Source organism: Pseudochaenichthys georgianus, chromosome 24 (assembly GCF_902827115.2).
Source record: "Pseudochaenichthys georgianus chromosome 24, fPseGeo1.2, whole genome shotgun sequence".
In the NCBI taxonomy this organism is placed as follows: domain Eukaryota; kingdom Metazoa; phylum Chordata; class Actinopteri; order Perciformes; family Channichthyidae; genus Pseudochaenichthys; species Pseudochaenichthys georgianus.
The window spans coordinates 30,324,923-30,352,658 of NC_047526.1; the positions used below are offsets into that span (position 1 = coordinate 30,324,923).

At 41.1% G+C, this 27,736-nt stretch overlaps 1 protein-coding gene across 1 annotated transcript in view; it reads left to right on the top strand.

Annotated features, from left to right (window-relative positions):
• The first annotated feature begins 5,747 nt into the window (after positions 1-5,747).
• Positions 5,748-27,736, top strand: part of nudt14 (nudix (nucleoside diphosphate linked moiety X)-type motif 14) — a 33,582-nt gene continuing 11,593 nt past the window's right edge. The window contains exons 1-2 of the mRNA XM_034075354.2: positions 5,748-5,960; positions 20,048-20,091. Of these exons, the coding sequence (XP_033931245.1) occupies positions 5,880-5,960; positions 20,048-20,091 (125 nt within the window). The 5' untranslated portion in view covers positions 5,748-5,879. The remainder of the gene's footprint in view (positions 5,961-20,047; positions 20,092-27,736) is intronic.

A 27,736-nucleotide genomic window follows, 5' to 3' on the forward strand; every position in this document is an offset into this window, starting at 1 on the left:
CGCATGCACACTGTAATTGTTTGTGACTGCGAGGGGCCGGCACCGCGTGTTCATGGAAGGATGGGATTAACACGTTACCGATGCCTCGGGACCGGCAGAGGAGCTGATAAGATTTTTTTTGGGAAGCATTTCTGTGGGTGACGCTCCAGTGAGGCCCAAGAGAGGAATCAGTGTCAGGAAACTCAACTCAATGAGTTGTACTGTTCTGCTGCGCTGGAATAAGTGCATTTTCAAGTTTAAGAAGACTCCCAGGCTGTTTTCATGCAGCATGTAACAGACAATATCAAACGTCAGTCGTCCTGCAGCTAGTAGTTAACATACTGTCTGTTGTCTTTTTTGTTTACCTGTATCTATGTATCCGTCACACTAGTATATGATTTACTTGCTTTGGTGTACACACTTATGAACTTGCGAATTTCAATATCATGCATTTTTCTAGTTTTGCTTCACGTAATCTCAGAGACATAAATGATATTGTACTTTCCCCCCTACATTTGTCTGACAGAATGAGTTTCTTTTTAGAGCAACATTTTCCTACTGTCAATTTAAAAACACTGTGATTTCTTATTAGGAATGTGTTTTGCTAAACTGAAGAACAAAGAGTTCCTTCAGTGGTTTGCAAAGCTAAATTAACTATTTGATATCCGTCTTGGATCAGCTACAAAAAGGAACTGCTGCAGATTTTCTGAGTTCAGTAGGAGAAGTTGACTTTTAGAGACAGGACAATAAGTTACAGTAGTTTGATACTTTTGTTAAATATCCAAGTTTAATATTTTGTATTGTGACACCTGACAAAAACCAATATGGTTGCAGTTGCTTGTCACCTCATGGAGAGATTTCCCAAATATTTCACAAAAATTCAAGAGAGAAGTGTATCAGCACTTTATATAATTTATTTTCTTTCAAATTCGTAATCCGATGACCCTTCGGATTTAACTTTACCCTTTCAAGTTGATAATCCACCTAACTGTATAGAAAGCAAGTTAACCACAAGGAGACATCACCAGAGTGTATTTACAGTGAGAGTTTAAGTCAGTCATACAAACCCATAACACAAATTGGTGTGAATATTTTATTCATATTTTCCTTCTTTATGCCTTGCTCTCATTTCATCACCTCGTATTTCTGCCAACGTTTCTTTGTGTTCAGCAAACCAGAAGAGGTTGACTCCTGCACAATTCTTCATCTCTGCAGTCGCCCTCCCGTCTTATCGTGCCGTGCAGCTTGGCTGTATCGGGCAATGTTCCTCTTTAGGGTCCCGCACATTGTTTTCGTCTAGGCCTGTATTTATTTGGATGTAAATCAGTTTGCAAAAGTGTTTACGTCCTGTCCTTGTGCGTGGGCGGTGGACTGGGGCTCATTTGTTGGAGGGAAGTTCAGCCCAATCGAGATTGGAGCTCTGCAGATTGTTTTCAATTATAAGGCTGTTATTGATGTTGGGGGTGACATCATACAGTCTCACCCTTCAAGGCAGGGTTGGTGAGAACGTTCTCCCACACCCATCTCTAACTCCTTGCGCAGCAGAGTGAGGGGACTCTGATCAAGTTTAATATGAAGCTGTATTGGGCTATTAAAGGTCTCCTATTATACTGTTTTTCATCAATATATTATAGGTCTACACAGAACATGTCTCTTACTGTAAGTGTTTGGCTCCAAAGCATCCCATAATCCCCTCTGTTTCAGCCCTGTTTCAAAAGTGCTGATTCTATGTCTGTTACTTTAGATGAAATTAAGGAGCCCCTCCCCCTCATGACATCATAAAGTGGCCAAAATCTGATCAGCTCATTTTCAGACAGGTTTTTATATATAAGTGGATCAGGACAAAAAGTGAGTGCATTTTTTCCCCTGACATTTTCAGAATCTCTTCAGAGGGGACACGTGGTGATGTATACGAGCAACACATCCTCACTCCCAGGTCGGCCTATGTTGACGTTATGTCAAGTCCCCTGCCGGCTTTTTCCAACGCAAGGGGGGGGGCCCTTAGCGTCCATTTTTCAACGCGAGGGGGGGGGCCTTAGCGTCCATTTTCAACGCAAGGGGGGGGCCCTTAGCGTCCATTTTTCAGCTTTTCCGGGATGTCCATGTGCTTCTATGGACGCTCATGGAAGCACGGCATTCGTTTGTGTCAACTGCCCTTAAAGGCAATGAAGACACTACACTACCCAGAATCCCCAGCTATCGTTTGGACTACACCATGTGCTCTGTTTGACAAACCCCGTGATAGTCCTCAAGCTCTGTGATTGGAGAGTGTGCTCCGAGGGTTACTGAGCCTCGAACAGCACTTGAAATGGGATGGAACCATGGCAGACTGTTCAAAACTGGATTTGAACGGGTCCACCGCGTCCCCCCCTCCCCCACCAGTCCCCAGAACTACACATGCTGGCTATTCTGTTTCGCAACATGTTCTCTATGGCACGTCTCTACTGGGAGTTGTAGTTTTAAAAGACGTTTTCGTATTTCCCATAATAAGAAGTTGCCAGTATTAAACTGTGTACATCCCTGGAGGTTTAGGGGACAGGAAACACTCACATTTAAAACATATAATTAATAAATGGGTGGAAATTGCTGGTGCCCATAATGGGCAGTATTAATATATATACCCACATGCCAGCTAAGGTCAGAAGAGCTTTATTTAACAGCTGGACTTATGTTTGTGACCCCTCCTGTTGTTAATTGATAACATTACATTACATTACATTAATTGATAAGCCTGAAACATGCACTTGTCAAGGTTCAGAGGCACATTTTGCAAATATGGCAGTAGCCATCGATCAGCTTAAGATAAGATATACTTTATTGATCCCAAGTTGGAACATTTGCGTTACATCAGCATGTGTAACAGTTAAATATGCAGTTGTGTTTATTTGAAAATCATTTAGTATAATCACACAAATTCTGTGTTTTATATTTAACAATTCTGTGTTCTTTATTTATTGATTGTTCAATACCTGACAAGGCCGGAGATGAAATATCTGCATACATCATAAGAGTATAATACATTATGTATAATATCAGTTAAAATAAGTGCTTCAACATAGTTAACATTGCTGGAGGTATGCACACATATTGATAGATGTCTTGTAATGCACTGTTGAGGAACCTGCGACCCAAGTTTTTCATTCAGTGCAGAACTACACCATAGTTGTGTAGGCCTATAAGATATGTCAATAAACCTTAGAACATCTTGAAATCTTGAACGGGATGTGCAAAATAGTCATTATATACAGTCTTTAATTAACTATTAGTAGAGAATAACGAGTAATGAATATACTTTATAGGGATCCTATTAATATCTAATAATAAAAATAATGAAATTCAATAACATGCCACCACCAGGTGTCTCTTTATATCATCTGTGCACCTTTATGGTGTAAATACAGCCTATCTACCAATTGGATCAAATATAAAAGTGAGCCGAATTAGTGTTGATACGGCAAGGAGACGTATTGTGTGAAAAGAAATGTAAGATGTTATTCAATGGCTGATATATTTATGATCCACGTCACGTTTTCAGTTCCTCATGTTTGTCTTCTCATCAGGGCTATAAATACAGAATTACGGCAGATATGTAATATTTAATGCAGCCGAACCGTGTATTACAATGCCCTTTATGTGATGACTTTCAAAGAGAAAAGCAAGCACACTCGGAATAAGGTATTATTTTCTTTTCTTTAAATGTTTTCGGTCTGTTTCCGGTATTGTTAATGACGATGTGCTGTGAGATGTGAGACTGGAATTGCACAGGGGGAAATAACGTATCTTTAGATGCGGATTTTGTTAACTAATATGTTTGCGCTGTGGACCAACACTATACATTGACGGGGAAGGGGGTAGCAATAAAGATAACACCATTAAACAGTTACACAACATAACAGAAATAATATCGATAGCAGCGTCCCTAGCTACCACCTTGGTAACAATGAAAACGTTGGACGCAATTTCCTGAAGTAATCTTCGTAATAACTAGCAAACTAAAGATCATGTACATCCACTGCACACATAATCTGAAATAACAACTCATATTTCTCGCATCAAATGACATCAAAACGCATTTTAATGGCCAAACTAACTTTAAAATAGGCATTTTACACCCAGAATAAAACGAAGTTCGGCCATGTTTTCTTTTTCTGCAGGGAGAAATGATAGCTGGGGATTCTGGGTAGTGTAGTGTCTTCTGCCATCATTTACTCCGAAAAAAGATTTGTTTCTCCGAATCGAAGGGGAAAAATACAAAAGCATTGCACACAATTTAAACCAATCAATGTTGTGTAATTAACAAGGATAATCTGGTGTTTTTTAGTCGATGAGTAGTGCAGATATCACTGTAAAATCAATCGTCAGTAAGGGGAATATTTACTTCCAGGTGTACAATTCTCCGCTATCCAATGAGAATGGACGCTCACATTGCCTTTAAGGGCAGTCGACACAAATGAATGCCGTGCTTCCATGAGCGTCCATAGAAGCACATGGACATCCCGGAAAGCTGAAAATGGACGCTAAGGCCCCCCCCCTTGCGTTGAAAATGGACGCTAAGGCCCCCCCCCCTTGCGTTGGAAAAAGCCGGCAGGGGACTTGACATAACGTCAACATAGGCCGACCTGGGAGTGAGGATGTGTTGATACGAGACATGAACAAGTGGGTTTTGCATAATAGGTGACCTTTAAAGATGGACTTCAGTTGAATTGGAACATGCTGTCATTCCAAAGCATTTGCTAAAAACTATAGTATTATATCCTATTTGTTAGAGGAAAATATGTTTAGAAAAGAGTCTTATTGATTCAGCCAGTTAGCATAACAAATTCAATCAGGCGAAAACAGATAGAGCGGCTCAGTCCACAGATTACGTAATCAACCACTACACACGTGAATTAATTAACACATTATATCTGGTTTGTTCAATCTGTGCAAAACATTACATCTAAAAAAATGACACACAGTGGGTTAAGCATAGACTGTATACAAAATATAGCACTTCAAGTCCTAGTTTTAAAATACACCCGCGCTGCCTGTGTGGATGAGTGTGAATTTCAATTATCGCTTTCTTCAGTCCAAAAACATTTGTAAGCCAATTCACCAGGTCTGATGATGAATACACTCACTCAGTTCATTTGCACTGACTTAATCCTCAAACTTGCATCAGATGACTCTCAACCATCACTTAAACGTGATGTACAAAGGTACTATATGCATTTTCTGTATTTCCATTATCATTAGAGAGGGATCAATTTAGTTAAACTTAATCCCCCTAAGATTATTAAAAGGAGGAAAAACACATTGTTAAGGCAATGTTTTGAGGTCTTTATTTATTTATGATTTTGGCTTTTGTCACGTCTTTCACTCATTGACTATATTCAAAAAGGCATACTTTCATTTAACAAGTCATCTTAAAAATCGTTATTTTAAAGGATGCTTTTATATGATTTGAAATTTTAATATTCCTAACAAAACTTAGACTTATTGTCTGCATTATTCTTTCATACAAAGAATAATGCTTTTTTAAGATGTTGGCAATTGAGGAACATTGTGATGTGGCCAAAATGTGTCAAGTGTTTCATTCATTGACTACAGTATATTTAATAACAAGACATCTTAAAAATCGTTATTTTAAAGAATGCTTTTATGTTATTGAAATGTACATATTCCTAACAATACTTAGGCTTATTATCTCCATTATTTTTCATACACAGCTTGAAACACTATCCATTAATGCAATGAGCTGCCCTCCATCCCTAACACTGCTCCTTCCTCCTCTCATGCAGGCTCATGGTTCTCTCTCATGTCCTCTGCCGGCTTCCGTAGACATTCCTCCACTGACAGTTAGTGTGCGGCGGTGACAGACGAGCATCGGTCAGCCTACAATCCAGCTCCAGGTGTAAAATATGGAAGAAATTAACAACATTGAAGTCACTCCGTGCACAGAGTCCGACTACCTGAAGCCGCTCAGGGTGCACTATAACCAGGTGAGTTATCTCCGCTGATACTGAGGGTACAGGCTGCTGGAGGCTGTAGGCTAGCCCAACCCCCCATTCATTTTGCAGCTAGCATGCTAGCATAACATGAAGGCTAAACTGACCTCAAACACAAACGTTAACAGCAACACATGGCGTTACTTCAACCACAAGGACTGAACGACCGTAATGGGCTTTATTTGCACATTACGGTGTGTTTCTGTGTTTGACATGAACCGCAGAGAGCTAAGTGACAGGTATGAGCTAGCATGCTAACGGTAGCCTGCTGAGGAGTTGTTTTTTAGATTGAGCATCACGTTAGCACATGCTTTACATTAGTATAAGGAGGTGATGTTAACATGTTATTCGTCTTATTGGCAGGTCAGGTGATAAAGGTTGACGCCTGTGTGAATGCAGCCTGTGTGATGTCAGTGTCAGCAGGTCAGAGGTCTGATAGTTAAGGCTTACACTTAGCTTAACTTACATGAGAAAAATAGTAGAAACTTGCCTGATCAAATCCTGTGGGAATTTATAGAGTAACAGCTACTCTACATGTCTGTTTTACAACCACTGTTGGTCCAGGACATGACAAGGAACACTGCAGGGATACATGCATAAATCCAGGGACAGCTGCTGGCTTATATTATTGACAAAACAAGTATCTATTCTTTATTTAACCAGGATACGCTATAACATAGACCATTTCTTCCTCCAGAGAGTCCTGGTCAAGACGGCAATATAAATGCAATTAAATTCACATAAGCAACACAGGGCCAATAGCAAAAGAAAAGAGGCATACAGGCCATACCAGCCTATCCATAGCACATTAAAAGTAAAAAAGTAGTTAAAAGTAGGGTGTATATTTCATGTAATTATATTTTGCAGCTTATACCGAACTAAAAAAGAGAAAGCAGTTTTACGAAGCTCTGGACATCTTTGTCATTGATAAATTCAGTTTTGTTTGGTCTTTCCTTACTATTATACTGATGAACGTACCTATGGTAAAGCTTATTGTGTTATTATGTTTTTTAAAAGCACTGTTCCTTGCCTCAGTGAATACTCTAGTGAGAGGATAATCTTATTTTTGTTGCAAAAATGGGTTGATCCCTTTTAAAATTGTATTTTTTACATATGCGGATTGGCGCTGATATCTTACCATATTTCACGTAATGGGTATTATCCATGATGCAACAGTTGTTTTGTGCTTTTAAATGGTTGTTACTCAGTTTGTAATGCCACAGAAATCTTTGGTCACATGTTACCTCACATACATATTGTTCCATTAAGGTATGGCGATTCACGTGTGGTGATATTATGAAAGCACTGGTATCTGAGTCTGTACCAGGACAGAAACAATTGAGTTTGTGCATCCCTAGTATTATTTTATTCTTATAAAGTAACTACGTATGTAAGTTTATTGTATTTGCACAGTGCCTTTGCCTTTGGGAACACGAGTGAAAGGTGTATATGTAGATGTTGATAGTCACTGATATCACTCATCTCTTCCCTAAAGACTCAGTATTTTGAGTTGGCACATTTACAGAAGCGTATATTGGCAGTTTAATATTGGCCTTTTAGGTGCATGTATAGTCAGACTCATCATCCATCCATTACATATCCATTTTTAGCTGCCTATCCAGGTCATGGTTGCCAACAGGGCGGGCAGAGCGAATCATCTGTGACCAAAATTCTCGTTAACTGTACATTGTTATCGCAAGAGATCAAAAGCTGTCAAATGTTGTATTAGCTGCGTCAGTGGTTTGCAGTAAATTCTCAATGTTGTTAACTGGAAAAGGAAAGGCATGAGATTGTAATCTGAGACTTTAAATCATTATAACTTTGATTTATGTATCTGCGTTTTATAGGTTTATCATTTAGACAAATATCAGTTTTTTTCTATTAAGCCCTTCTGCTAAGAGAAGAGCGTGATGACGGTGTCTCCTGATGGTCTCCAGCAAAGCGAGACACGCTTCCTCTCCAAAACATAGGCTGCTTTTCAGGATGAATGTATTTTTAGGTTTCATAATATTTGTTCAGTTTCTCTCTTCCTGGGTTATAGACTTGGCTTCTGTTGTGTAAAACCAGGACAGTGGTGTCGAATTTATATTATGGTAATTCATACTTCTAAAAAAAACACATTACTTACCCTGAATATTTTATTATGACCTCTGCCAAGGAGGTTTTTGGTTTAGTTAGTTTTTCAGCAGAATTCAGACCATGACACTTTGTGGGTGTAGCATGAGGCAAGGCAAGGCAAGGCAAGGCAAGGCAAAGTGCTTTACAAAAAACGAAAGACATTCATTTAAAATCAGTCATTAAAAAGAAAAGATATAAAAGAAACATTAAAAGTTACAGTGCAGTTTAAGATGTGAATAGTTCAATTAAAAGCAGCGGCAAAAAGAAAAGTCTTTAGTCTGGATTTAAAAGTAGTCCGATCTGCAGCGGACCTGCAGGTTTCTGGGAGCAAGAATATCACTTTGTAGAAGCTCTAAATAAGTGGGCGGATACACAGATTTATTTTTCACTTATAGAAACTAGGTCTGTGTTTCTAGTTTGAACTAGTCTTACTGAATAAGTACATTTCAAGTCATTAGCACATGCAAGATAAAGGCTATTTCTTTCAATGGGCAGGTCACCATGCTCAACATCCAGATTGTATTGTTAGCGTAAAGAAACTGCAACTATCTATCATTTGAAGACTCTCTATTGTAGTGTTGCTTTCAATTCACTCAGAAAACTCAAGTACCAACGCACTCGTGTTTAGAGGAGCTCAGTCAGGAGTTTTTTTCTCCCATTCGGGGTTTACACCTGTGACAGCAGTGGGGGGGTTAAGCTTGTCAAGAGAATGGCGGAACGGCTAAGACAGCAGATGGACAACAAAAGAGACGACGGTGGACTCCCTCTCCGTCCCGTCCTGCCTTTCATCCTCGTCATCTCTCCTGTGCTGTTTGAAAAACAGAAAGGGGGCTGTGGGGGGCGTTCAGGGACTCCCCACAAAGGCTTTTCAGTCACACGGAGGGCGCATCTCTTCCCCAAGCCTTTTATGTTCATCGGTACATCTGCAGCTAAGCCACTGGTCACCAACCCATTCAAACACGCACTCGAGCTCCTGCGTGAGAGGCTCTCTTCATCATCAGTGTTTACGGGTGTTTTGTCTCCTCTCCCTCGCCGCTCCACAAAGCAGCCGATTGTCCCTCGTTGACTCTGGGAAACCCCTCTTATCTCCGTCCTCTCGTTGAATCGCGGGTTGCTACTTGGAGCAGGATAATTACCTTCCATTTATTCATTATAATGACTTGAATTATTCATCTGGAATTATTTATCTTGTATTGCTTACAGCGAGTGGCCCCGGTACTCCTTCAATGAATATGAGATCTATTATGGGCTTAAAACACACATTTTCTCACACGGTTTAGCTTCAATAACGGCAGCAAAATGAGTGAGTGTGTCCGTAAAGAATTGTTTGCAGTTTTTAAATGTCTATTTGAGGCAAGGCCATAACTCCTTTACAATAATGGATTACCCGTAAATCAGATTATGGCCGTTTAAGACAAACGGTTCATAAAGGGATTCTCTACTGATAAACATCATGACTTAATGACTGTGTGGTTTGAGAGTTTCTGACGGCGTGTGTCTTCAGTACCAGCTGATGGTTTACTTATCCCTTACTTAGCCTAGTCTGTCAACTCACCCATATTTCACCAACTCTGTGACGAAGTAGAAGTTTCTCAGCGACGTGAGCCACTGAATAAAATCCTACACAAATCCAAAACAAAAGCTCCCCCTCTTGTTTTGCCTGTGACTCACACAACCAAACAATGCGTGCGTGCTGCACAATTCTGATTACAAAAATATTCAATTCACAGTTATATAAATAAGAGAAGCGGGCATGCGGTGTCACGTGGCTGCGAATCCTCATTACTTATTTTTCCAAGGACAGAATAAGTATGTTTTTCGTTATGTATACAATTTCTCAACTATTGGCTTTGGTCATCTCTAACCTATTTATCTCAGACCATCATCAGGTCAACTTTCTATTTCGTCCAATACTTTGATTTATGACCATATACCAGCAAAATTACAGCTGTACTTTGTTTAGCCCAAAATAACAAATGTTAGCATGCTTAAACTAAGACGGAGATGTCCATATACTTTGAACATGCCAAACATCATCGTGTTGGCATGATAGCATTTAGTTTGAAGCACCACTGTGTAGGGCTGTGCAATTAATCGTATTGTAATCGCGATTACGATTTTGGCTTGCAACGATTACGAAAACAACGTAATCGAAATAAAACGATTATTATTTTTTATTTTAAAAAAAAAGGAATTATTATTTTCTTTTTTTATTGTTTTTTCAGTTGAATTATACTTACAGTTCAGGTTAATCAACTCTTAAAAACATACGGTTCACTTTTTTATTTCAATAAATGGATGTTTTCAAAGTCAATGGATAATCGTTTTTAATAATCGTGATATCAATTATTGACCAAAATAATCGTGATAATGATTTTTGCCATAATCGCCCAGCCCTACCACTGTGTCTTAGTGCAGCTTTACGGCACGTCCACACGGCGGCGTGCGTTGACGCTCGCCGACGGGCGTGTCTGAAGCTCGACCAACAACCAATCACATGAATCTCCCGGACACACAAGCACGTGGTTTGATTGGCTAGAGCTTGTACTGGCATATGATTTGATTGGCTGACGCTTCCGTTGAAGCTTCAACACACGCCGCCGTGTGGACGGGCCGAGCAGCTAGCATGACTTTAGACTCTTAGTGTCGGTCCTTTGCAAATCACTTCTGTCATACACCAATTTTCTAAATTGTTGTTGATGAATGAATTGCTTCAGAAACTCTGCGGGCCCTAACACGCGAGGACTGAGGAATACTGCATGCTGGGATTTGATCTCACACGAATGCTACTGACTGCCAATTGGAGCAAACGGAGGTTAGAACTAAAGGCTGTGGTGAATGCTCTAAAGCGCTGCGTCAGGTTGCATCGGACAGTCATATATAAACTGAGTTGATGTGATCTGAGTTCGACATGCTTTCTGTGGATTTCCCTCGAGGACACAGTCACATGGGTGTGTGTACTTCAGTGCAGTGTGTCCTTGGCACTGACACAACTTATCAGGATGTTTTTAATGCTGCATCTGCAATGTTGTCCTACTGGTCGATTGGTTAGTGCAGATGCGGATGCTTTGTGTCGTTTTGAAACCCTGCCGATCATCAGTTCAGTGTTTTGTAATGTGTGTGTGATCGTCCTGCTGCCTTTGTTCCGGCTGGAGAGAAGACAGAGACTGAAGCTAGAACCAGAACAAAACTGGAGAGCACATGTTGAGATTCAAAGAGTGCTATTGTATTTGAGGACGGTAGTTGATTTTTTCCCCCCTTTCTGCTGCAGCTGCCAGCTCGTGTGTGTGTGTGTGTGTGTGTGGTGTGTGTGTGTGTGTGTGTGTGTGTGTGTGTGTGTGTGGTGTGTGTGTGGTGTGTGTGTGTGTGTGTGTGGGTGTGTGTGTGGTGTGTGTGTGTGTGTGTGTGTGTGTGTGTGTTTGTGGTGTGTGTGTGTGTGTGTGTGTGGTGTGTGTGTTTGTGTGTGTGTGTGTGTGTGTGTGTGTGTGTGGTGTGTGGTGTGTGTGTGTGTGTGTGTGTGTGTGTGTGTGTGTGTGTGTGTGTGTGTGTGTGTGTGATGTTATTAGACTTTAAGCACCTAAAAGACCGTACAATGGCCATTCACACTGAGTCCGTCATTTCTGATGCCCAAAGCCAGAGGGACCACATTAGTTTCAAGGTCCTGTGTTCCTGCTTCCCTTCTCTCTCTCTCTCTCTCTCTCTCTCTCTCTCTCTCTCTCTCTCTCTCTCTCTCTGTCTCTGTCTCTGTCCCCCTCTCTCTCCCCACGGGCTAATCTCTCTGTCGTAATCCATGTCGGCCATGATTCTCCGTCTCCCCTGGGCCATTCAAGCCCCCCCCCCTCTCTCAGCAAGTGGCCCGAGTAATGAGGGGAACCCCACCATCTGTGAGTGGTGACGGGACACTAGAGAGGGAATACGTGTGTGTGGTATTACCTCGTAAAGTGTGTTGTCAATAGATATAAATTCATATTTTTGGTGTTGACATTTTTCAAACCAACGGTCATAATATCATATCGTAAACAAACTAGACTGTAATCAAGGTGGTTGTTAATCCTTCGTTCTGTCTTTCTCATGTTTGTTTTTCCAAACCAAAACCATATTTTCACAACTGTCTGTTGGGAAATGATTGCGCTGACATGTATCCCTGTTCCTGGAATGATGTCGGACGATGAACCCTCTTTTCTGAATAGATAAACCTTCTTGGAAATGATTTTTTATCAGTAGCTTTTCACTCCATAAGGAAGGCACACCAGTTCCTGTTTCCTCTTCCTGTCCTCTTGTGAGCGTTAATCTAATTGTTGCCTTTCCATCCCCATCAAGCTTGTGTTTTTTTGTTTGGAAAATGAAAACAGAGCTTTTGACTTCAACCGGAACAGAGTAAATGAAGCTGAGATCAGACAACTTTCTGCTTCAGTCTAGGGTTGCCAGAAACTGACCATGATCAAAATCGATTATTCGACCGAGCATATATATATATATTTATATATATTTTGGTTGAAACTAAGCCAGAAAAAAAAAAAAAAAAACATAAAAAAAGAAATATATAAATAAAATCGATTTTTAAAAATAATATTCGATTATGGAGACTGTACATCCCTACTTCAGTCTACCACTAACTTTAAATATCAATATATTAAACCATTAATCAGGTTGCAGCCAATGCTGGGCGGTGAGGCACTACTTACAGCGGTACAGCGTTACAGCGGTGTGATTTAGTTCAGTTACATTCAGGATAATAATCCAGGTAACGCTCGTTTGCTTCGACAATATAGGATCACTATTGTCTTACCTAGGGCTGAACGATTAATCGATTTTAAATCAAAATCGCGATTTTGAAATGATGCGATTATCAAATTGTTATTATTTGTTGTTCTTCTTGTGTGTCAGTCGTCCCCACCAATCAGAAGTGCTGTGCTCCACATGTACCAGCCATTGTTAACCAATCAGAAGTGGCCCATGATAGAAGGTGATAGACAGATTGATCCAATCACCTGCCAAGTGCTTCTGAAAGTGCCTGCCCTTTCCAAATGGCTTCCAATGGAGCTTTAGATGGTTTCTGAGTCAGGTTAGTACTGCTCCATCACGTGTTTCTATCACAGGGTGAATCTTAAACTGAAGCTTGACTTTAAAGCAACCCAACCGAAGTTTAAAGTTTAGTTCTTTCACTCGTAGCTCGGGCTGCGGGGGTGCTGGAGACGGGAGCAATTTTATTTCTCTGAATGTTTTTAAGGCACGTCTGCACGAGATGCTTTCTGACACTATGGGTGTTTGTAAGTGTTGGTAAATATGATGTCCTCTATTGTTTGTTTTTATGTTTCATGTGGAACTAAATTGATGTAGGTCTCCCTTGTAAAAGAGATCCATGATCTCAAGGGACCTATCTGTCTAAATAAAGGTTTGTAATCTGTCAGAAAAATCCCAATTAGATTGTTTCCCCAAATGGTGCAGCCCTAGCCTGTAGCAGGTTTCAGTACACGCACTGCAGCACAGGCAGTATGAGACAAAGACCTTTCTGAACATTAACACATGTCACAGTCGAGGCACATCATACGAATATGAACCTGAAAAGGAGCGAATGCGCTCTTTAATTGGCTGGTTGCCACAGGTTACCTCCCATTGAGAATCACCTGCTTTCGCCCAGACTTGGAGGGTTTTGTTGAAACATGAAGCGAACTTATGGTGAGGATCCTCTGAGGTGATGCTGCACAGATGTGTCTGGTCAGTACATACCTCTAAAGCACAGACTGTCACCATCACTCACTGTGGGTCAGGCAACTACCGTAATAGTTTTCCTCATGATTGCCTCCAACGTTTCAGAACCACAAACCATATGTTTATTATCTCTATAATGAATATGTGTGCCGTGTTGATGTATCGTCCACAAAGCACCTTTTGTTGACTAAACATTAATTAAAACAATTGCTTCAAGAATGTCAACACAAGAAGGAATGTAATGTCCCATCGATAAACATGGTTTTGTTATTATTAGTGTATGTTCCAAAAGTATCCTAGTTATCGTAGCTTCAGTGAAAAGTATAATGAATACACAGAACGTTTGCAGCTATATCCTGTACCTGTACCAAAGTCAAAGTCAGCTTTATTGTCAACATGCTTTTTTAAATGTCGTTGTACCTGGTGCGATGACAATAAAGGAATTCTATTCTATTCTATGTGTACATGTGTTATACATACAGAAATCTTGAAATACAGTTTCTCGCAGTCCCACAGTGTGACACATATCCATAACACAAGATACACCTAGATAAACGGGGTATAAGACTAAGTAATAGTAGTAATAAGTACTAGTTAATAAAAAAAACACAATCCACAGAACATGAATTGACATTAATGCAAGTATTCTTTAGTGCAAATGAGAAAATTAAGTTTAAAGTACAGTTTCAGTGCAGTAGCAGCGGAGATGGGTAGAAAAGTGACTGATGCTGGATGAGGGAAGGTTGTGTGTGTGGGGGGGGTTAAAGTGCACGTCCATTTGGGGCAGGGGGGAAAGGTGGGAGGCAGGGTGGAGAGGTCAGGGGAGAGATGTCAGAGGGGGGAGGGAGGGAGGGAGAGGGAGAGGAGGAAGGGAGAGGAGAGCATCCTGCCCGCCTGGTGGAGGAAGCTGTTCCTCAGCCTGGTGGAGCTCGAGCGGAGGCCGCGGAACCTTCTCCCTGAAGGCAGGAGGCAGGAGAGGCTGTTGGAGGGGTGGGTGGAGTCACCCACGATGCTGAGTGCTTTGCGGGTGTTATAAATGTCCTGTAGTGACGGGAGTGAGGCACCGATGATCCTCTGGGCAGAGTTCACAATGCGCTGCAGGCTCTTGCGCTTGGAGGCGGTGCCGCTTCCAAACCACAGTGCGATGCAGCTGCTGAGGATGCTCTCAGTGGCGCTTCGGTAGAAAGACAGCATGATGGGGGGGTCCGGCTCGCTTGAGCTTCCGGATGAAGTACAGGCGCTGCTGGGCCTTCTTCGCTAGCGCGGTGGTGTTGTTTTTCCAGGTGAGGTCATCTGTGAAGGTCACGCCCAGGGAGTGGGTGCTGCTCGCCTGCTCCACAGCAGCGCCGGTGAGGGTCAGGGAGAGGGGGGCTTGGTAGTGGCTTCTGCTGAAGCCAACAACAATCTCATTTTGTTTTCTCCGCGTTGAGGAAGACATTGTTATTTTGGCAGCACAGAGCCAGCTGGTTCACTTCCAAAATAAGACAAAAGTTAATTGACAGGAAAAATGCCCGTAAATTATTCAGAAAGCACGCTCTACAAAGCCACAAGAGAGAGCTTCTGTCTTATTCATGACAATTGATTTATCTCACCACGCGCACACACACACACACACACACACACACACACACACACACACACACACACACACACACACACACACACACACCACACACACACACACACACACACACACACACACACACACACACACCACACACACACACACACACACACACACACACACACAACACACACACACACACACACACACACACACACACACACACACACACACACACACACACACACACGCACACACGCACACACACACACACACACACGCACACACGCCTTTACTAGTTTTGCTGGTATTAAGGGTGCGGTTGGCTTGACTTCAGCAGGGAACGAGGGCATGTAAGACACTCGGCACACTCTGTTGACATGACAGATTTGTGAGAGTAAAATATCGACGCAGGCAGAGCGTCTTTCACGGCATGACTCCACAGCCAGGCGTTTTGATGATGTCAATACATTACTAATGGCTGGCGGCGCGACAAAAGATGACTGGTATCAATGATGGATAAGTGTGTACATTACTGCAGCACGAGCCTGCAGTGTTGGGTAATGGCCAATTTGCCAAAAAAGAAGGGTATAAATATTTATTTTTTGCAAGACCCGTGACAATCATCAGATTTCATTTTAAATCACCGAACGTTTTATATATCTTTTTACTTAAATCTTTTATCATTTTTTACTTATTTTCTTATGGTCTGCTACTAGTTTATGCAATGATTGTCAGAGTAACATTTTAAGTACTTGTCAATTATGAAGTATGTTATAAGTTACATACAATAGTTATTTAGAAATACACAAAACCTTAAACTCTAACACCTACATGTGTGAGTATGTAGATGTGTATATGTATGTGTATATCAGTGTATGTATGTATGTATATGTATATATGTTGATCAACAGGTAAAGCAGATTAATAAAAATGATAATTATTGCAGATTATAGATTATAAATAAACCATTTAGGGACAAGGGGGTGAGATTAAATAAGTTATACTTCTTCTCACTCCTTTTCGAACACTAGATGTGGCACTGTTTATGTTGCTAATGCTGTTGTTGTTTTTTGTTTTTATTTCTCTTACATGACTATGCACTGCAACATTAGTTTTGTTTTGTAATTATTTATTTTACTTGTTCGAAATAAAATGTATCAATCAATCGATAACAGCATTTTAACAATAATATGTTTAACAGGATCAACATAGATGTGTCGCAGTACATGCACTGGTAAATTGGAGTTTTCTACGTTCATAAAAAAATATGTGGGCTACAAATATTACCCATTATTTGTAGATTCTCTGTAGCCGATTGACCCAGTATTGAAACAGACATACAGTAAGCCTTTATCATTGTCCGGGCATAATATCCGTTACAGTAGCGAAAGGTGACACCATAGCATTACCATGCCTAAATGTACACACACTTTGGCTTCATGCTCTCAGTTCCAACCACAACACGACGGTTAATGATGCATGACCAGCATTATGCTAGCTTGGCTTCACATTGAGGCCCCGAGGCTGCGACCTGTTTGGTCCAGCAGCGGCCCTTTGACCGTTAGTCGAGAGGATTTAGTGGCCCCAATGTATGATTACGTTTTAATGGTGGAATGATGTGAATAAAAGATTTGATGATTAATCTGTATGACGCTGTAGCTTCATTGTATGCAGTGCAGGGTGTTGTTGATTTAAAGGAGCCCTGTTATGGGGTTTTCTCTCGACTGTAGTGGATTATAGGTTAATGTAAATGCTCTGCAAAGACAGGGGGTCCTCGGGGTCTTAAAAAGTATTGTTGATAAATCAATTTAGTGAGAATTAAGGCTATTAAAAAGTATTAAACGGCATTTTCCAAGGTGTTACATTTAGTAGCTTGTTTTCAATAAGTATACAAATTGTCCAAAGAGGTTGTGTTCTACAGTCTGCCTGAGTGTAATCATGGCGTAGGTGTGTAGTGTGATTCTGTGGAGTTTATTGATGGCATCCCGTTGGGTCTGACGTCATCAGAACAGGACGTCGCACGCTCACTGCTTGATAGCGCGCGAAGGCCCGTTTACGCCGGTTGCTAAGCAACATCGTTATGGGGAAATGCAAGTTTGCGTCCAAATGGTTGGAAGATAAGGAGGAAGGACAATCAATACTGCGTATAGTCAATGTGAGGTAAAGTGTGTCGCCAAGGTAACCGGTTAGAACTCAAAGTGGCGATGAGGTCTTAAAATGTATGGGAAGGGTCTTAAAAAGGTTTTAAAAGGTATTAAATCTGACTTCAGGATTCCTGTATATACCCTGAAAGAAGGAATTTCTCTCCCACACACCCCCCCCCCCACACACCCCACACACACTGCCTGAAATGCCTTTATTGGACTCCATTGTTTACTTCCATAAGAAAGTGACATCAATCTGGCCTCTTGTTTCAGACTTTTGGACTTAAGAAATACAGTCGCACTTGTTTTGTTATTGGTCATTAGTGCTTTATATCAATATATATTTATGTTTTCACATTCCTGTGTACATTATAGTCTTGTCTTTACCTTTCTTTGTTCATCTTTGGGTTGCTTGTTAAATCTATTTCTGTGTGAGTACAATGAGAGAAAGCCCATACTCTCCCCAATCAGTCATTTGCAATTGAAAGCATTGAGTGGGAGTCTATTCCCTTTACAATAGAGATCTTAAAGTTGCCCACATCCTCACTCGACCCCTGTTGCCACAACAGTAGCTTTATTATGTCCTATTCTATCAGTGCAAGTAGTTTGCCAGTTCACCTCCTCCCATTTCTTGGGTGGTACTCAAACTGCAGCACCACCTCGCACACAAGCCTATGGCAGCTGGAGTACGCCTGTTCTTGTAAAGCTGTCATCGCTGCATCTGAACGAGCTCGTGGGTGGAGAGGAGGTGTAGCCTAAATTTGAATCATAGCCATATTTCCTCAGGCATAAAAAATGTAGGCCAACTTTACCGTCTCTGAAGAATGCATCGGGAGAAGGGAATAAGTTTATGTTTCAGATTAATACACGCATCTAAAAAAATAAACGGAATAGTTTGAAGACGATACTTGCATTGATGACTTTCGACCCGGTCACCGTGACTTCTGCTTGATTTACATCTCTGCCTCGTAAAATGGACTGCCAATGTTTATATGGTAATATTTTATCAACTACAAACGAGTAGGCGGTCAGTCTTTCGTTCAGACTGGGCCACAGGCGGGCTCTTATATATCAGTGTTGACTTCACAGTAAAAGTGAAATGAAAAGAAGTGATGAATTAGAGATCTTCCCTTCCAGTCTCACACCCGAAGACACCTTCCTCGTTCATTTGCCATGAACGAAAGTAACGTCAAAATGAACTGGACTATCAGGATTGTTACCTCTTTGTCCCTCAACGCGTACTGAGACGTGACTAGCCAACATTCAGACAATGTGTCTGTCACTGCCCACATATTTAACGTCTCAGTATGCCAGAGTTGTTCCAGAGTTGTTCCAGAGTTGTTCGTACCACACACCGTCAATTACTTGATTGTAATTGTGCTGCCGTCACTGAAGGAGTGTGCAGCTGAGGTCCTGTTGATGGGATCATGTGACCGCAGGGCATATGAATACTTGGCTACAACAACCTCTGTAATTTTAATGAAGGTTTAATAACTACAAGACATGTTTTAGAAGTTTGTTACAAGGAATCCCGCCCTGGAGTGTGGATCCTTTTCTGAGTGTGGATGCAGAAGCAGTCACTGTTTGACCCCTTGAGACCCACAGTAATCAATGGGGGCTGGTCAATAAATATCAGGACATGTACGACACAAAAAATACATTAAAACAAAAAAATGTGAGTTCTAATTCACTGGATGGCTCTTGACATTTTACCCCAGGATTCTGAAATGCATATTTTTGCCAGTGCTTGCTGTAAACTGTGTATTGAACGAGATAGCAACAGTGGTATCAACTGTATATTTGATATTTGGGTAGAACAACAAACATGTCTTGTGCAAAGATTTGGCAATTGATGGACATATTATTGAAGTAACAATTAAAGGTAGCACCTTCATTTCACATGGTTTTGTAATACAGCTCAACAACTACTGCACCACTTTCTTTTGATTTGCACTGCAAATGTTTGTAATGGGGTTTGTTTTCGGATATTTCAATACCTCTACGGCAGGGGTGTCAAACTCAATTTCATCCCGGGCCACATCAGCATTATGGTTGCACTCAAAGGGCCGGTTGTAATTTTAATTATATATAAATATACATATGTAAATATATATGAAATAATGTATTCTATTACATTGTTGGCCCTGCATTGGATTATTATCAGTTCTGGTAATATCTTCCTAGATAACTACGTCTGAAAGCAGAAATCTAGGGCAAATTATTGAAAGTAAATATTCAACAATTACACCAATTGTATTGTATATTATGTTCTTTGTAAGCTCTTGCGGGCCACATAAAATTAGGTCGCGGGCCGGATTTGGCCCCCGGGCCTTGAGTTTGACACCCCTGCTCTACGGTAAAAATATTGAATAAAATAAGTGATGATTTGACATCCTGCTATGCAAGTCACCTACAACAGAAAGGGAGAAGCCGTGGTACACAGAATACACACTGTTTACAGACTTTGTGTTTTACTACTGACATTATTAAAATAGTGTCCCTTGAGTTGTGTTTGCTGATTCTTGTCTTTTCCTTCACAGAATGGCACAAAGAAATCCTGGGACTTCATGAGAACCCATGACAGGTAAACACATTTTGCTCTCTGATGTTGGATCTAACGGAGAAGCTCCTCACCCTTCTTTTGTGTGCTTACAATGTGTAAGAAATATGAATGTAGAATAGGACTAAGACTGAGCTAAGACTTCAACTCCAAAGAACATCTTCCAGTGACACTGCTTTGAAACATAACATGTTGTCGCTAAAAGGCTTTAAATCTAATATAGCTCTCAGAGTTCAACAAACGAAGATTCATTGTTTGCGGAGTCTTAGAAATATTGCATTTATCTTAACCCATACTATCTCGAAATCGTATATCTTCTCTCAAATGTTTGCCCTGGATATTTGTTTTAAATCACGTCTCGAGAGAAGTTGTGTCTCTCTGGAAAAATATGCAAAACATACAATCATTATTATTTTTGATGGACTTTTGTTACAAAAAGGTCTGATGAAAAAACTAGGAATTAAATAAGATGGCTCGAGTCACCAACAAGGTATCCTTAGGTGCTTTTATTGACAGCCAACGTGCTGCAAAAACACAAAGTAACAAGGATTTTACAGGAAGAAAACAAAAACCTCATGTACATACAGGTCGAGGACATATAACGGGTGCCTCTCTGCTCTACAGCCACAGTCAGGGTTTTATACATGTTAAGCCCCTCCCCATAGGACAATCCACTATTTATACCCCTAACTAGTGCTGCGTACCTGGACTCACATTCAGGTTCAGGTCCGGACTCAAGTCCAGAGGTTCAGGTTCAGGTCCGGACTTATAAGTCCGGACCTGAACCCATGGCTTGTGTCAAGTTGTGTGAGTAACTAAAGTGAACTTATTGTGAGCTAATTATCAATTTAAAATTAACAATAATCAACTCAAATTCAAACTCATCAGGTTTATTGTGCTCCCATCTAACTTGTGTCCACATTTCTCTACAAAGTACAAATGTAGAAAAAACACTTTTTGCCACTTAGTCTACAAATGACTTATGACAGCAACTACAGTGAACTACTACAAAGTTCAAACATTTATTTCATTTACCAAACTAAAGTAACCAAACAGTCCCTGAGCTGACTGAGCCTAAATCCCTAAAACGTTGCTGAAAGGTAGAGTGTAGAGTAGACTATACGCATTACACTGTTACACACCTACTATACAGTATAGGCTAAACTGTAGTGACTGTACAGTCAGAGTGTACTGTCTGTACATTTTCTACAACTCTACATGTGTACATTATACAGTACATACTACATACATAGTGATGTACATACATACTGTTAGAAATTAAAATCAATGTTGATATGGCGTAATTTTGAATTAAATACAGTTTTATTCTGAATAAAACGGAAGTTCACACTATTAACTTAACTAATACTTTTATTCTGAAAATTCTTCACTTCCGGTTAGCATTAGCATGTGGCGAAAGGCTACGTTTTCAAACCGTGAATCGAAGGTGAAATGACATGTGATGTTGTACACTGAGCACACTGGGATTAGCACTCATTTATTGACGCTGAATAACGTTTATCAGGGAATGTTTAAATAACAACAGACACCAGAATATACGTAAGTGCTAGTTTTTTTGCGAGTCCAAGTACCGGTTCCCGACGTTCCGGTTTTAACCGGACTTGAACCGAAACTTTTTACAAGTCCAGTACCGGTTCGGCTTGCCGGTACGCAGCACTACCCCTAACCAATGTCATTCTAATCTCCAAACACATTCACAATGCAAGACAAATTACCCAAACACAACAAATCAAAATAGGTCAACATATTATATCTTTCTGACCACAGAAGCCCCAAACAATAACATGTTTACACTCGCAAGAAAAGTGCCACCCGTGCCCTACATGGTATGCTCCAATTGAGCACAGGTGTTCCCACTGATTGAGCCTCTACTTAAGGCTGCTTCTTTCTGTTGCTCTGTTTGGCCTTCACAACCTTGAAGGAGAGGGTAAGCAGGTTACTTGTAAAAAGACTTCCAATAAATCTGTTTTGAACAAACAATGACTTGGGTTTTATTTGATCAATGTCCAGGTACGTTATTAATGTGTTTCCCTCAGTGTGCCGTTTACCATGCCCCTATGCCAGCTGTGATGAAGGCTTCTTCTTCACAGCTTTGTTTGTGTATAGGCACAGAAAAACAAATATATTGTGTCCTTTTACCTGTAGCCATTATAAGCACCTATCACTCATGGTATTTGCACCTTTCTCGAGCAGCCCTTTAAGATGCCAAATACTGTGACTTTCAAACCAAAACAGACCTTGTTTTCGGGAATTGGCGCCCTGTTATTTTACTTGGCGGTGGCTGTCAATGTCTCCGGCTTCACGGGAGGCACTGCAAGAGAAATATCACACATTTGTGCTAAAACCCATGTTGCTACTCCCCTCTGCCCAGGGTACCATAATGCCCTGAGGTAGGTCTCAGGTCATTTAAGCCCCTCTTTCCTCTTCTACTGACCCCAAAGAGAGGTGCCTGTGAAAAATAGTCCCACTGAGACAAAAGCAGTAAACCTGAAGCCCTGTACTTCCTAAAGATAAAAGCCCATGGGAACGTCCAGCTTTCCCCCAGGTGGAAATTCTGTTAAACCGTTATCCCGCCTTTTTTATTCTTTTTGTAAGGATCCAGGGTTGTTTTGCCTTTTTGTGTAAGTGTGCATAACATCTCAGCGGGACTCTTCTTGACACATTTTGGCGGAACTGGCAAGAAATGTGGAAGACAGATTTGTGGGGAACGTACTGTAAAATATCCAATGTAGGGAATGTTTAAAGGAAGAGAGTTCTTGTTTCTGGAGGTCATTTCTTGTGAGCAATTTATTTTGTATGTTTTGAAACGGATACCCTATCTCCTTATAGTTAATATCTTCCTTCACTAAGACTTGTGATGTCTACGTAAGTGACAGGCACACATTGAACGGGGTTAAATGAGGGTTTCTACACTTTATTATTCCTCAAAGATGTTAGTCTCTCAGTCGGCATTCAGATGGTGGCAGCTATGTTAGACTATCTGTCCATTTCCATCCACTTATCTGGATTTTGTTCCACTGACCTCATTAAAAGCATGTTTAAATGAAGGGTAAAGCTTCACCTTCAGACCTCCTTTTCGCCATGATCCTGCTGGCTTGACCGCAGACGCCACACGGATCAACACATCGATCTCAAACCAAATCTTACACTCACCTTGAGATACCTTAAACCCAAGTGAACAGGAAATGGGTAAATCCATTGTGAATCCATCTAGTGTCCCTCCAACTGGGAGTTCCTGACCTTCAATCCCCTCGTGTGCACTGGATGTCACCGCATAATGAAGCCAACAGACTGAACTGCATCATTGGCAAAAACCATAGCACCTGCCATTATCGTGCATCTTTTGTGATGCGATCGCAAGTTGACGGCTGTAAATATGTCACCTGGCATGTTGTGCACAGATGTGTCTGAGTGACAACAATGATCAGATCTTACTTCCCCGTTCTATATTTCAATAAACACGCACTTCATTTCTATTGGCATGTACAAAATAGACAATAGCATTTTTCTTGTATTAGTTTGTTGTGTATGTATACATTTAGTTGCTTCCCAAATAAGTCATATGGTATAACAACATATGAGATGACTAATGAAGAGGCGGTCTTTGTCTGTTTGCCAATTGGCGTACTTTTCTAACCCGATGAGAAATGGTGCTCTCCACAACCTTTAAAAACACACGGAGGCTGGGTGGGCTCCCATTGCTTTGCTTTTTCACACCTATGTGTTTATGGGATTGATTGTTTCTTGTTTATCACTTGAAGTCAAATGTACATTTTAAGAGACCCTGGGCATAATAATAAGCATATGTTGAGCTCTTGTTACAGTCGTGTCTTTTTCTCATTCTTTTTTTTCTTTGACTTTGAGTAATGTTTTGTATCCCCAGCGAGCTAATACCGAATATTCATTATTTAGCATGTAACTCAGGTCTTCCTTGTACAACGAGGATCTTACGATAGCTTCTTGATGCCATAAGCAAAGCCACCTTAGTCCTGCTCCTCGTATATGTCTGCTATAAACCAGTTTTCCCGCGGTACAGCCAGAAGCCCCGCAGAGAAAGCCTAACGGTGCATGAAAAGTCCTAAGCGTCTGTTTAGCTTCTCGGTTTAACCATTAGAGGATTTTTCTTCGGCGGGAAGCTGTAGAACAGCTGTAATGGTGTGGAACAGCACTACAAGACCAATGCCTGCCTCAGGGGACAGCTCCATGCCTCAGGCCTGTGTGTCCTACTTTCCGCCCAAATACACCACTTCATATCATCCATACCTGTACTCTGCGGTGGTGATAGGCCCTGCAAGACTTTGTTTTACAGCTGTAGGCTGTGACGAATACTGCTACTGTTATATTATTGCTCAGATTTGTTGGTATATATTGGAAGTTGAAAGGTGAAATTATTCTGCAAACATTCTCAAACTTCATCCTAGTTTACAAACTGTCTTCCAGACTTCCATTTTTCCGTGCAGTGAGGGATTATCTGTGTTTTACCTTCAAGTAAAGTGGTAGCGAATTTGCCTGTTTATGACCTCTATGGCTCTGTGACAGTTGTGTTTTCTCTGGCTCTATTACCGAAAGCATGCCCTACAGCCCTACAGGTTCAGACTGCTAGCAAAGGTGGCCCAATTCAGAATGTGTTCCCATTTGTAATTCAGAATACATCCCAATCCAGCAATAGGCTTTCAGTCTGAATGCAGCCGTATGGACTCATGGGCCTCTAGGCTTTAAACTGCTCAACGCCCAGGTCAGCTGACATTCTTACATACTGTATTGTTGATAATGGACTTTAAATATCTGTATTGCAAACGGATATTAAATCATATATCAGCCAAGGCACTGTAGCTAGAAACGAGTCGTAATAGCTACGTCCTGGTTCCCACTCACCCTGGGAAACACAGGGCAGGGCTTCCTGCGCCTCAGACACATCCGCTTTCCCAACACCGACCCCAGGCCTCAAGTCTCCACTGGCAGCCACAGTCCTGCTCACACACACTTACACACACTCACACACACTGCAGTGAACCCCTGTGTGTATACAATTCATTGGGTGCCAGTGGTGAAGCATATCACACTGACCTTCCTTCTTATTTTATCTCCACTTCCTGCTTGTTGAGTTGTTCGTTTAAATTTGGAATGGTGCTCTTAATTTAGAACAGTGTTTATTTATCAAAATCTTTGGATTATAGCTTCATTTTGGGAACTCGGTACACCTAGGCATTGACAGGTTTCAAATGTGTTTTTAAAGCGATTGTAGCTGTCACTTAAATAATAGTAACAAAAGCCAAAGAGCTTTAGTTTCAGGGCAACTCCACATCTTACTGGACATGACATACAGACTGAGGATGTCAAGGTACATATGTCGGGATAGAGTGATAAAATAGCTACTATTGTGGAGCGTCACTGGGAAATAGTATAGTGGTGTATTTTGATACTGGATGTGGATTTATAAAAACAGACAGGCATGGGTGTTTTGACATGTGTCACACGCTGCTGTAGTGCTGTAGTGGTAATTAAGGTAGTTAACCTATATTTTAATCAGATTTTAAACCCAAATGATCTGGGTTGGACAGCCCACATTCAGCCCAAAACCTGTGCCACTGAGGAAAGTGCGTGCACCAGCCAACTTGTGAAAAGGGCTTTGCATGTAGACCAATGTTATATCATAACCTGGCGGGATATATTTAAGCAATCATACACGAGAGGTCCTTATTGGTACTCCAGTACAGGTGTACGGACCTCGGCGCCTGCCGCAGTACTGTCAAGTGTATGATTGCGATTCTATTACACAAACTATCATTGTAATCAACAATATCGTAAAATTATTTCATAATGTGGGCTAATTTGCTCCCAAACCTATGCTTTCTGCTTGAGTTAATCTCCGTCAGAAAGTAGTTCCTAGAAAGTAGTTCCCATGGTAACGATAGCCGATCAATCGAACACTCCTGCTACCCCGCTTACAGTTATTGATATAATTATAGTAAATAATATATTATTAACCAATTTATTGAAAACAATTTATTGAAAACAATTCTTGAATTAGGCTATTTAAATATCTGAGTCATCACTGTGTGGGATTAGCGGAACAAATCAGGCTGTCCATGGTGCTGAAACATTTTGGGTTCAGAATGAAGGTGGATGTTCATGCTGCCATTAAAAGTGCAATTCTTGAAACAGCTCTCCATGAACTCCATGCCAGACTTTCTTGCAGGTGGTGCCGTGGTGTTCACGGGTAGGACTACGTTATAGGAAGAGCTTTCCTCCAGTGGCCGTTTCATGGCGTGTCCCGGACCGGCAAAAAGCGCGTTGCTCCACATCTTTCTGTTGTCTAGAGATGGAGCCCAGTAGCTGCGAAACCATTCATCAATACTGAGGCCCCCCAACAAATCAAAATTAACTTTAAAATCTGACATTTTGTAGCTACCGATTTCCAACGAGAGACAATGTATAACAGTGTAACGGCTGTGTGTCGCTATGGAAACCACACGATGTAGGCTCATGGAAGTAGTTTTGGTAGGCTAGTGGCGTGTGTAGGCTACTGGATACTTTGTGATTAGGCACGTTCTATTTGATCGTTGTTTGATCGTGGAATCAAACACGCCTATTGACCAATCAGAGAGCTTGCTCAAACCTATGTGTTATAGAATGCCCATTATAAAACGGATAAGTCAAATCAAGCAATCTGATTGGTTCTTAGCCGTGATATAATGAGCGTATACCACGGGTAGAATTGTAGTTACTTTTCACAAGTCAGTATCCCTCCGCGTCTGACAAAAGCTACAACTGTTACATTACGTCCGTTATGAAACTAACAAAGCTTAAGATGGAAACATGTGAGGGATAATGTGCAGCAATAATAATAATGTTCGCGTCGGAGGACGACGAGCATGCAGATGAGCTTCCCTGAGACGGTTTCTGACAGTTTGTGCAGAAATTCTTTGGTTATGCAAACCGATTGTTGCAGCAGCTGTCCGAGTGGCTGGTCTCAGATGATCTTGGAGGTGAACATGCTGGATGTGGAGGTCCTGGGCTGGTGTGGTTACACGTGGTCTGCGGTTGTGAGGCCGGTTGGATGTACTGCCAAATTCTCTGAAACGCCTTTGGAGACGGCTTATGGTAGAGAAATGAACATTCAATTCACGGGCAACAGCTCTGGTGGACATTCCTGCTGTCAGCATGCCAATTGCACGCTCCCTCAAAACTTGCGACATCTGTGGCATTGTGCTGTGTGATAAAACTGCACGTTTCAGAGTGGCCTTTTATTGTGGCCAGCCTAAGGCATAACCTGTGCAATAATCATGCTGTCTAATCAGCATCTTGATATGCCACACCTGTGAGGTGGGATGGGTTATCTCGGCAAAGGAGAAGTGCTCACTATCACAGATTTTTTCAGATTTGTGAACAATATTTGAGAGAAATGGTTATTTTGTGTTTATAGAAAATGTTTTAGATCTTTGAGTTCATCTCATGAAAAATGGGAGCAAAAACAAAAGTGTTGCGTTTATATTTTTGTTCAGTGTAGAAAGATAATAAAGGCAGTACATGCTAATCTAATTGGATGGGAACTTTAAATTATATTTAAATTCCTTATGATGTTTGACTTAAAAGTGGCTTGCCTCTTTGTTTCCCAAGGGTGATTTGAATGTTTACCCGATTTTGT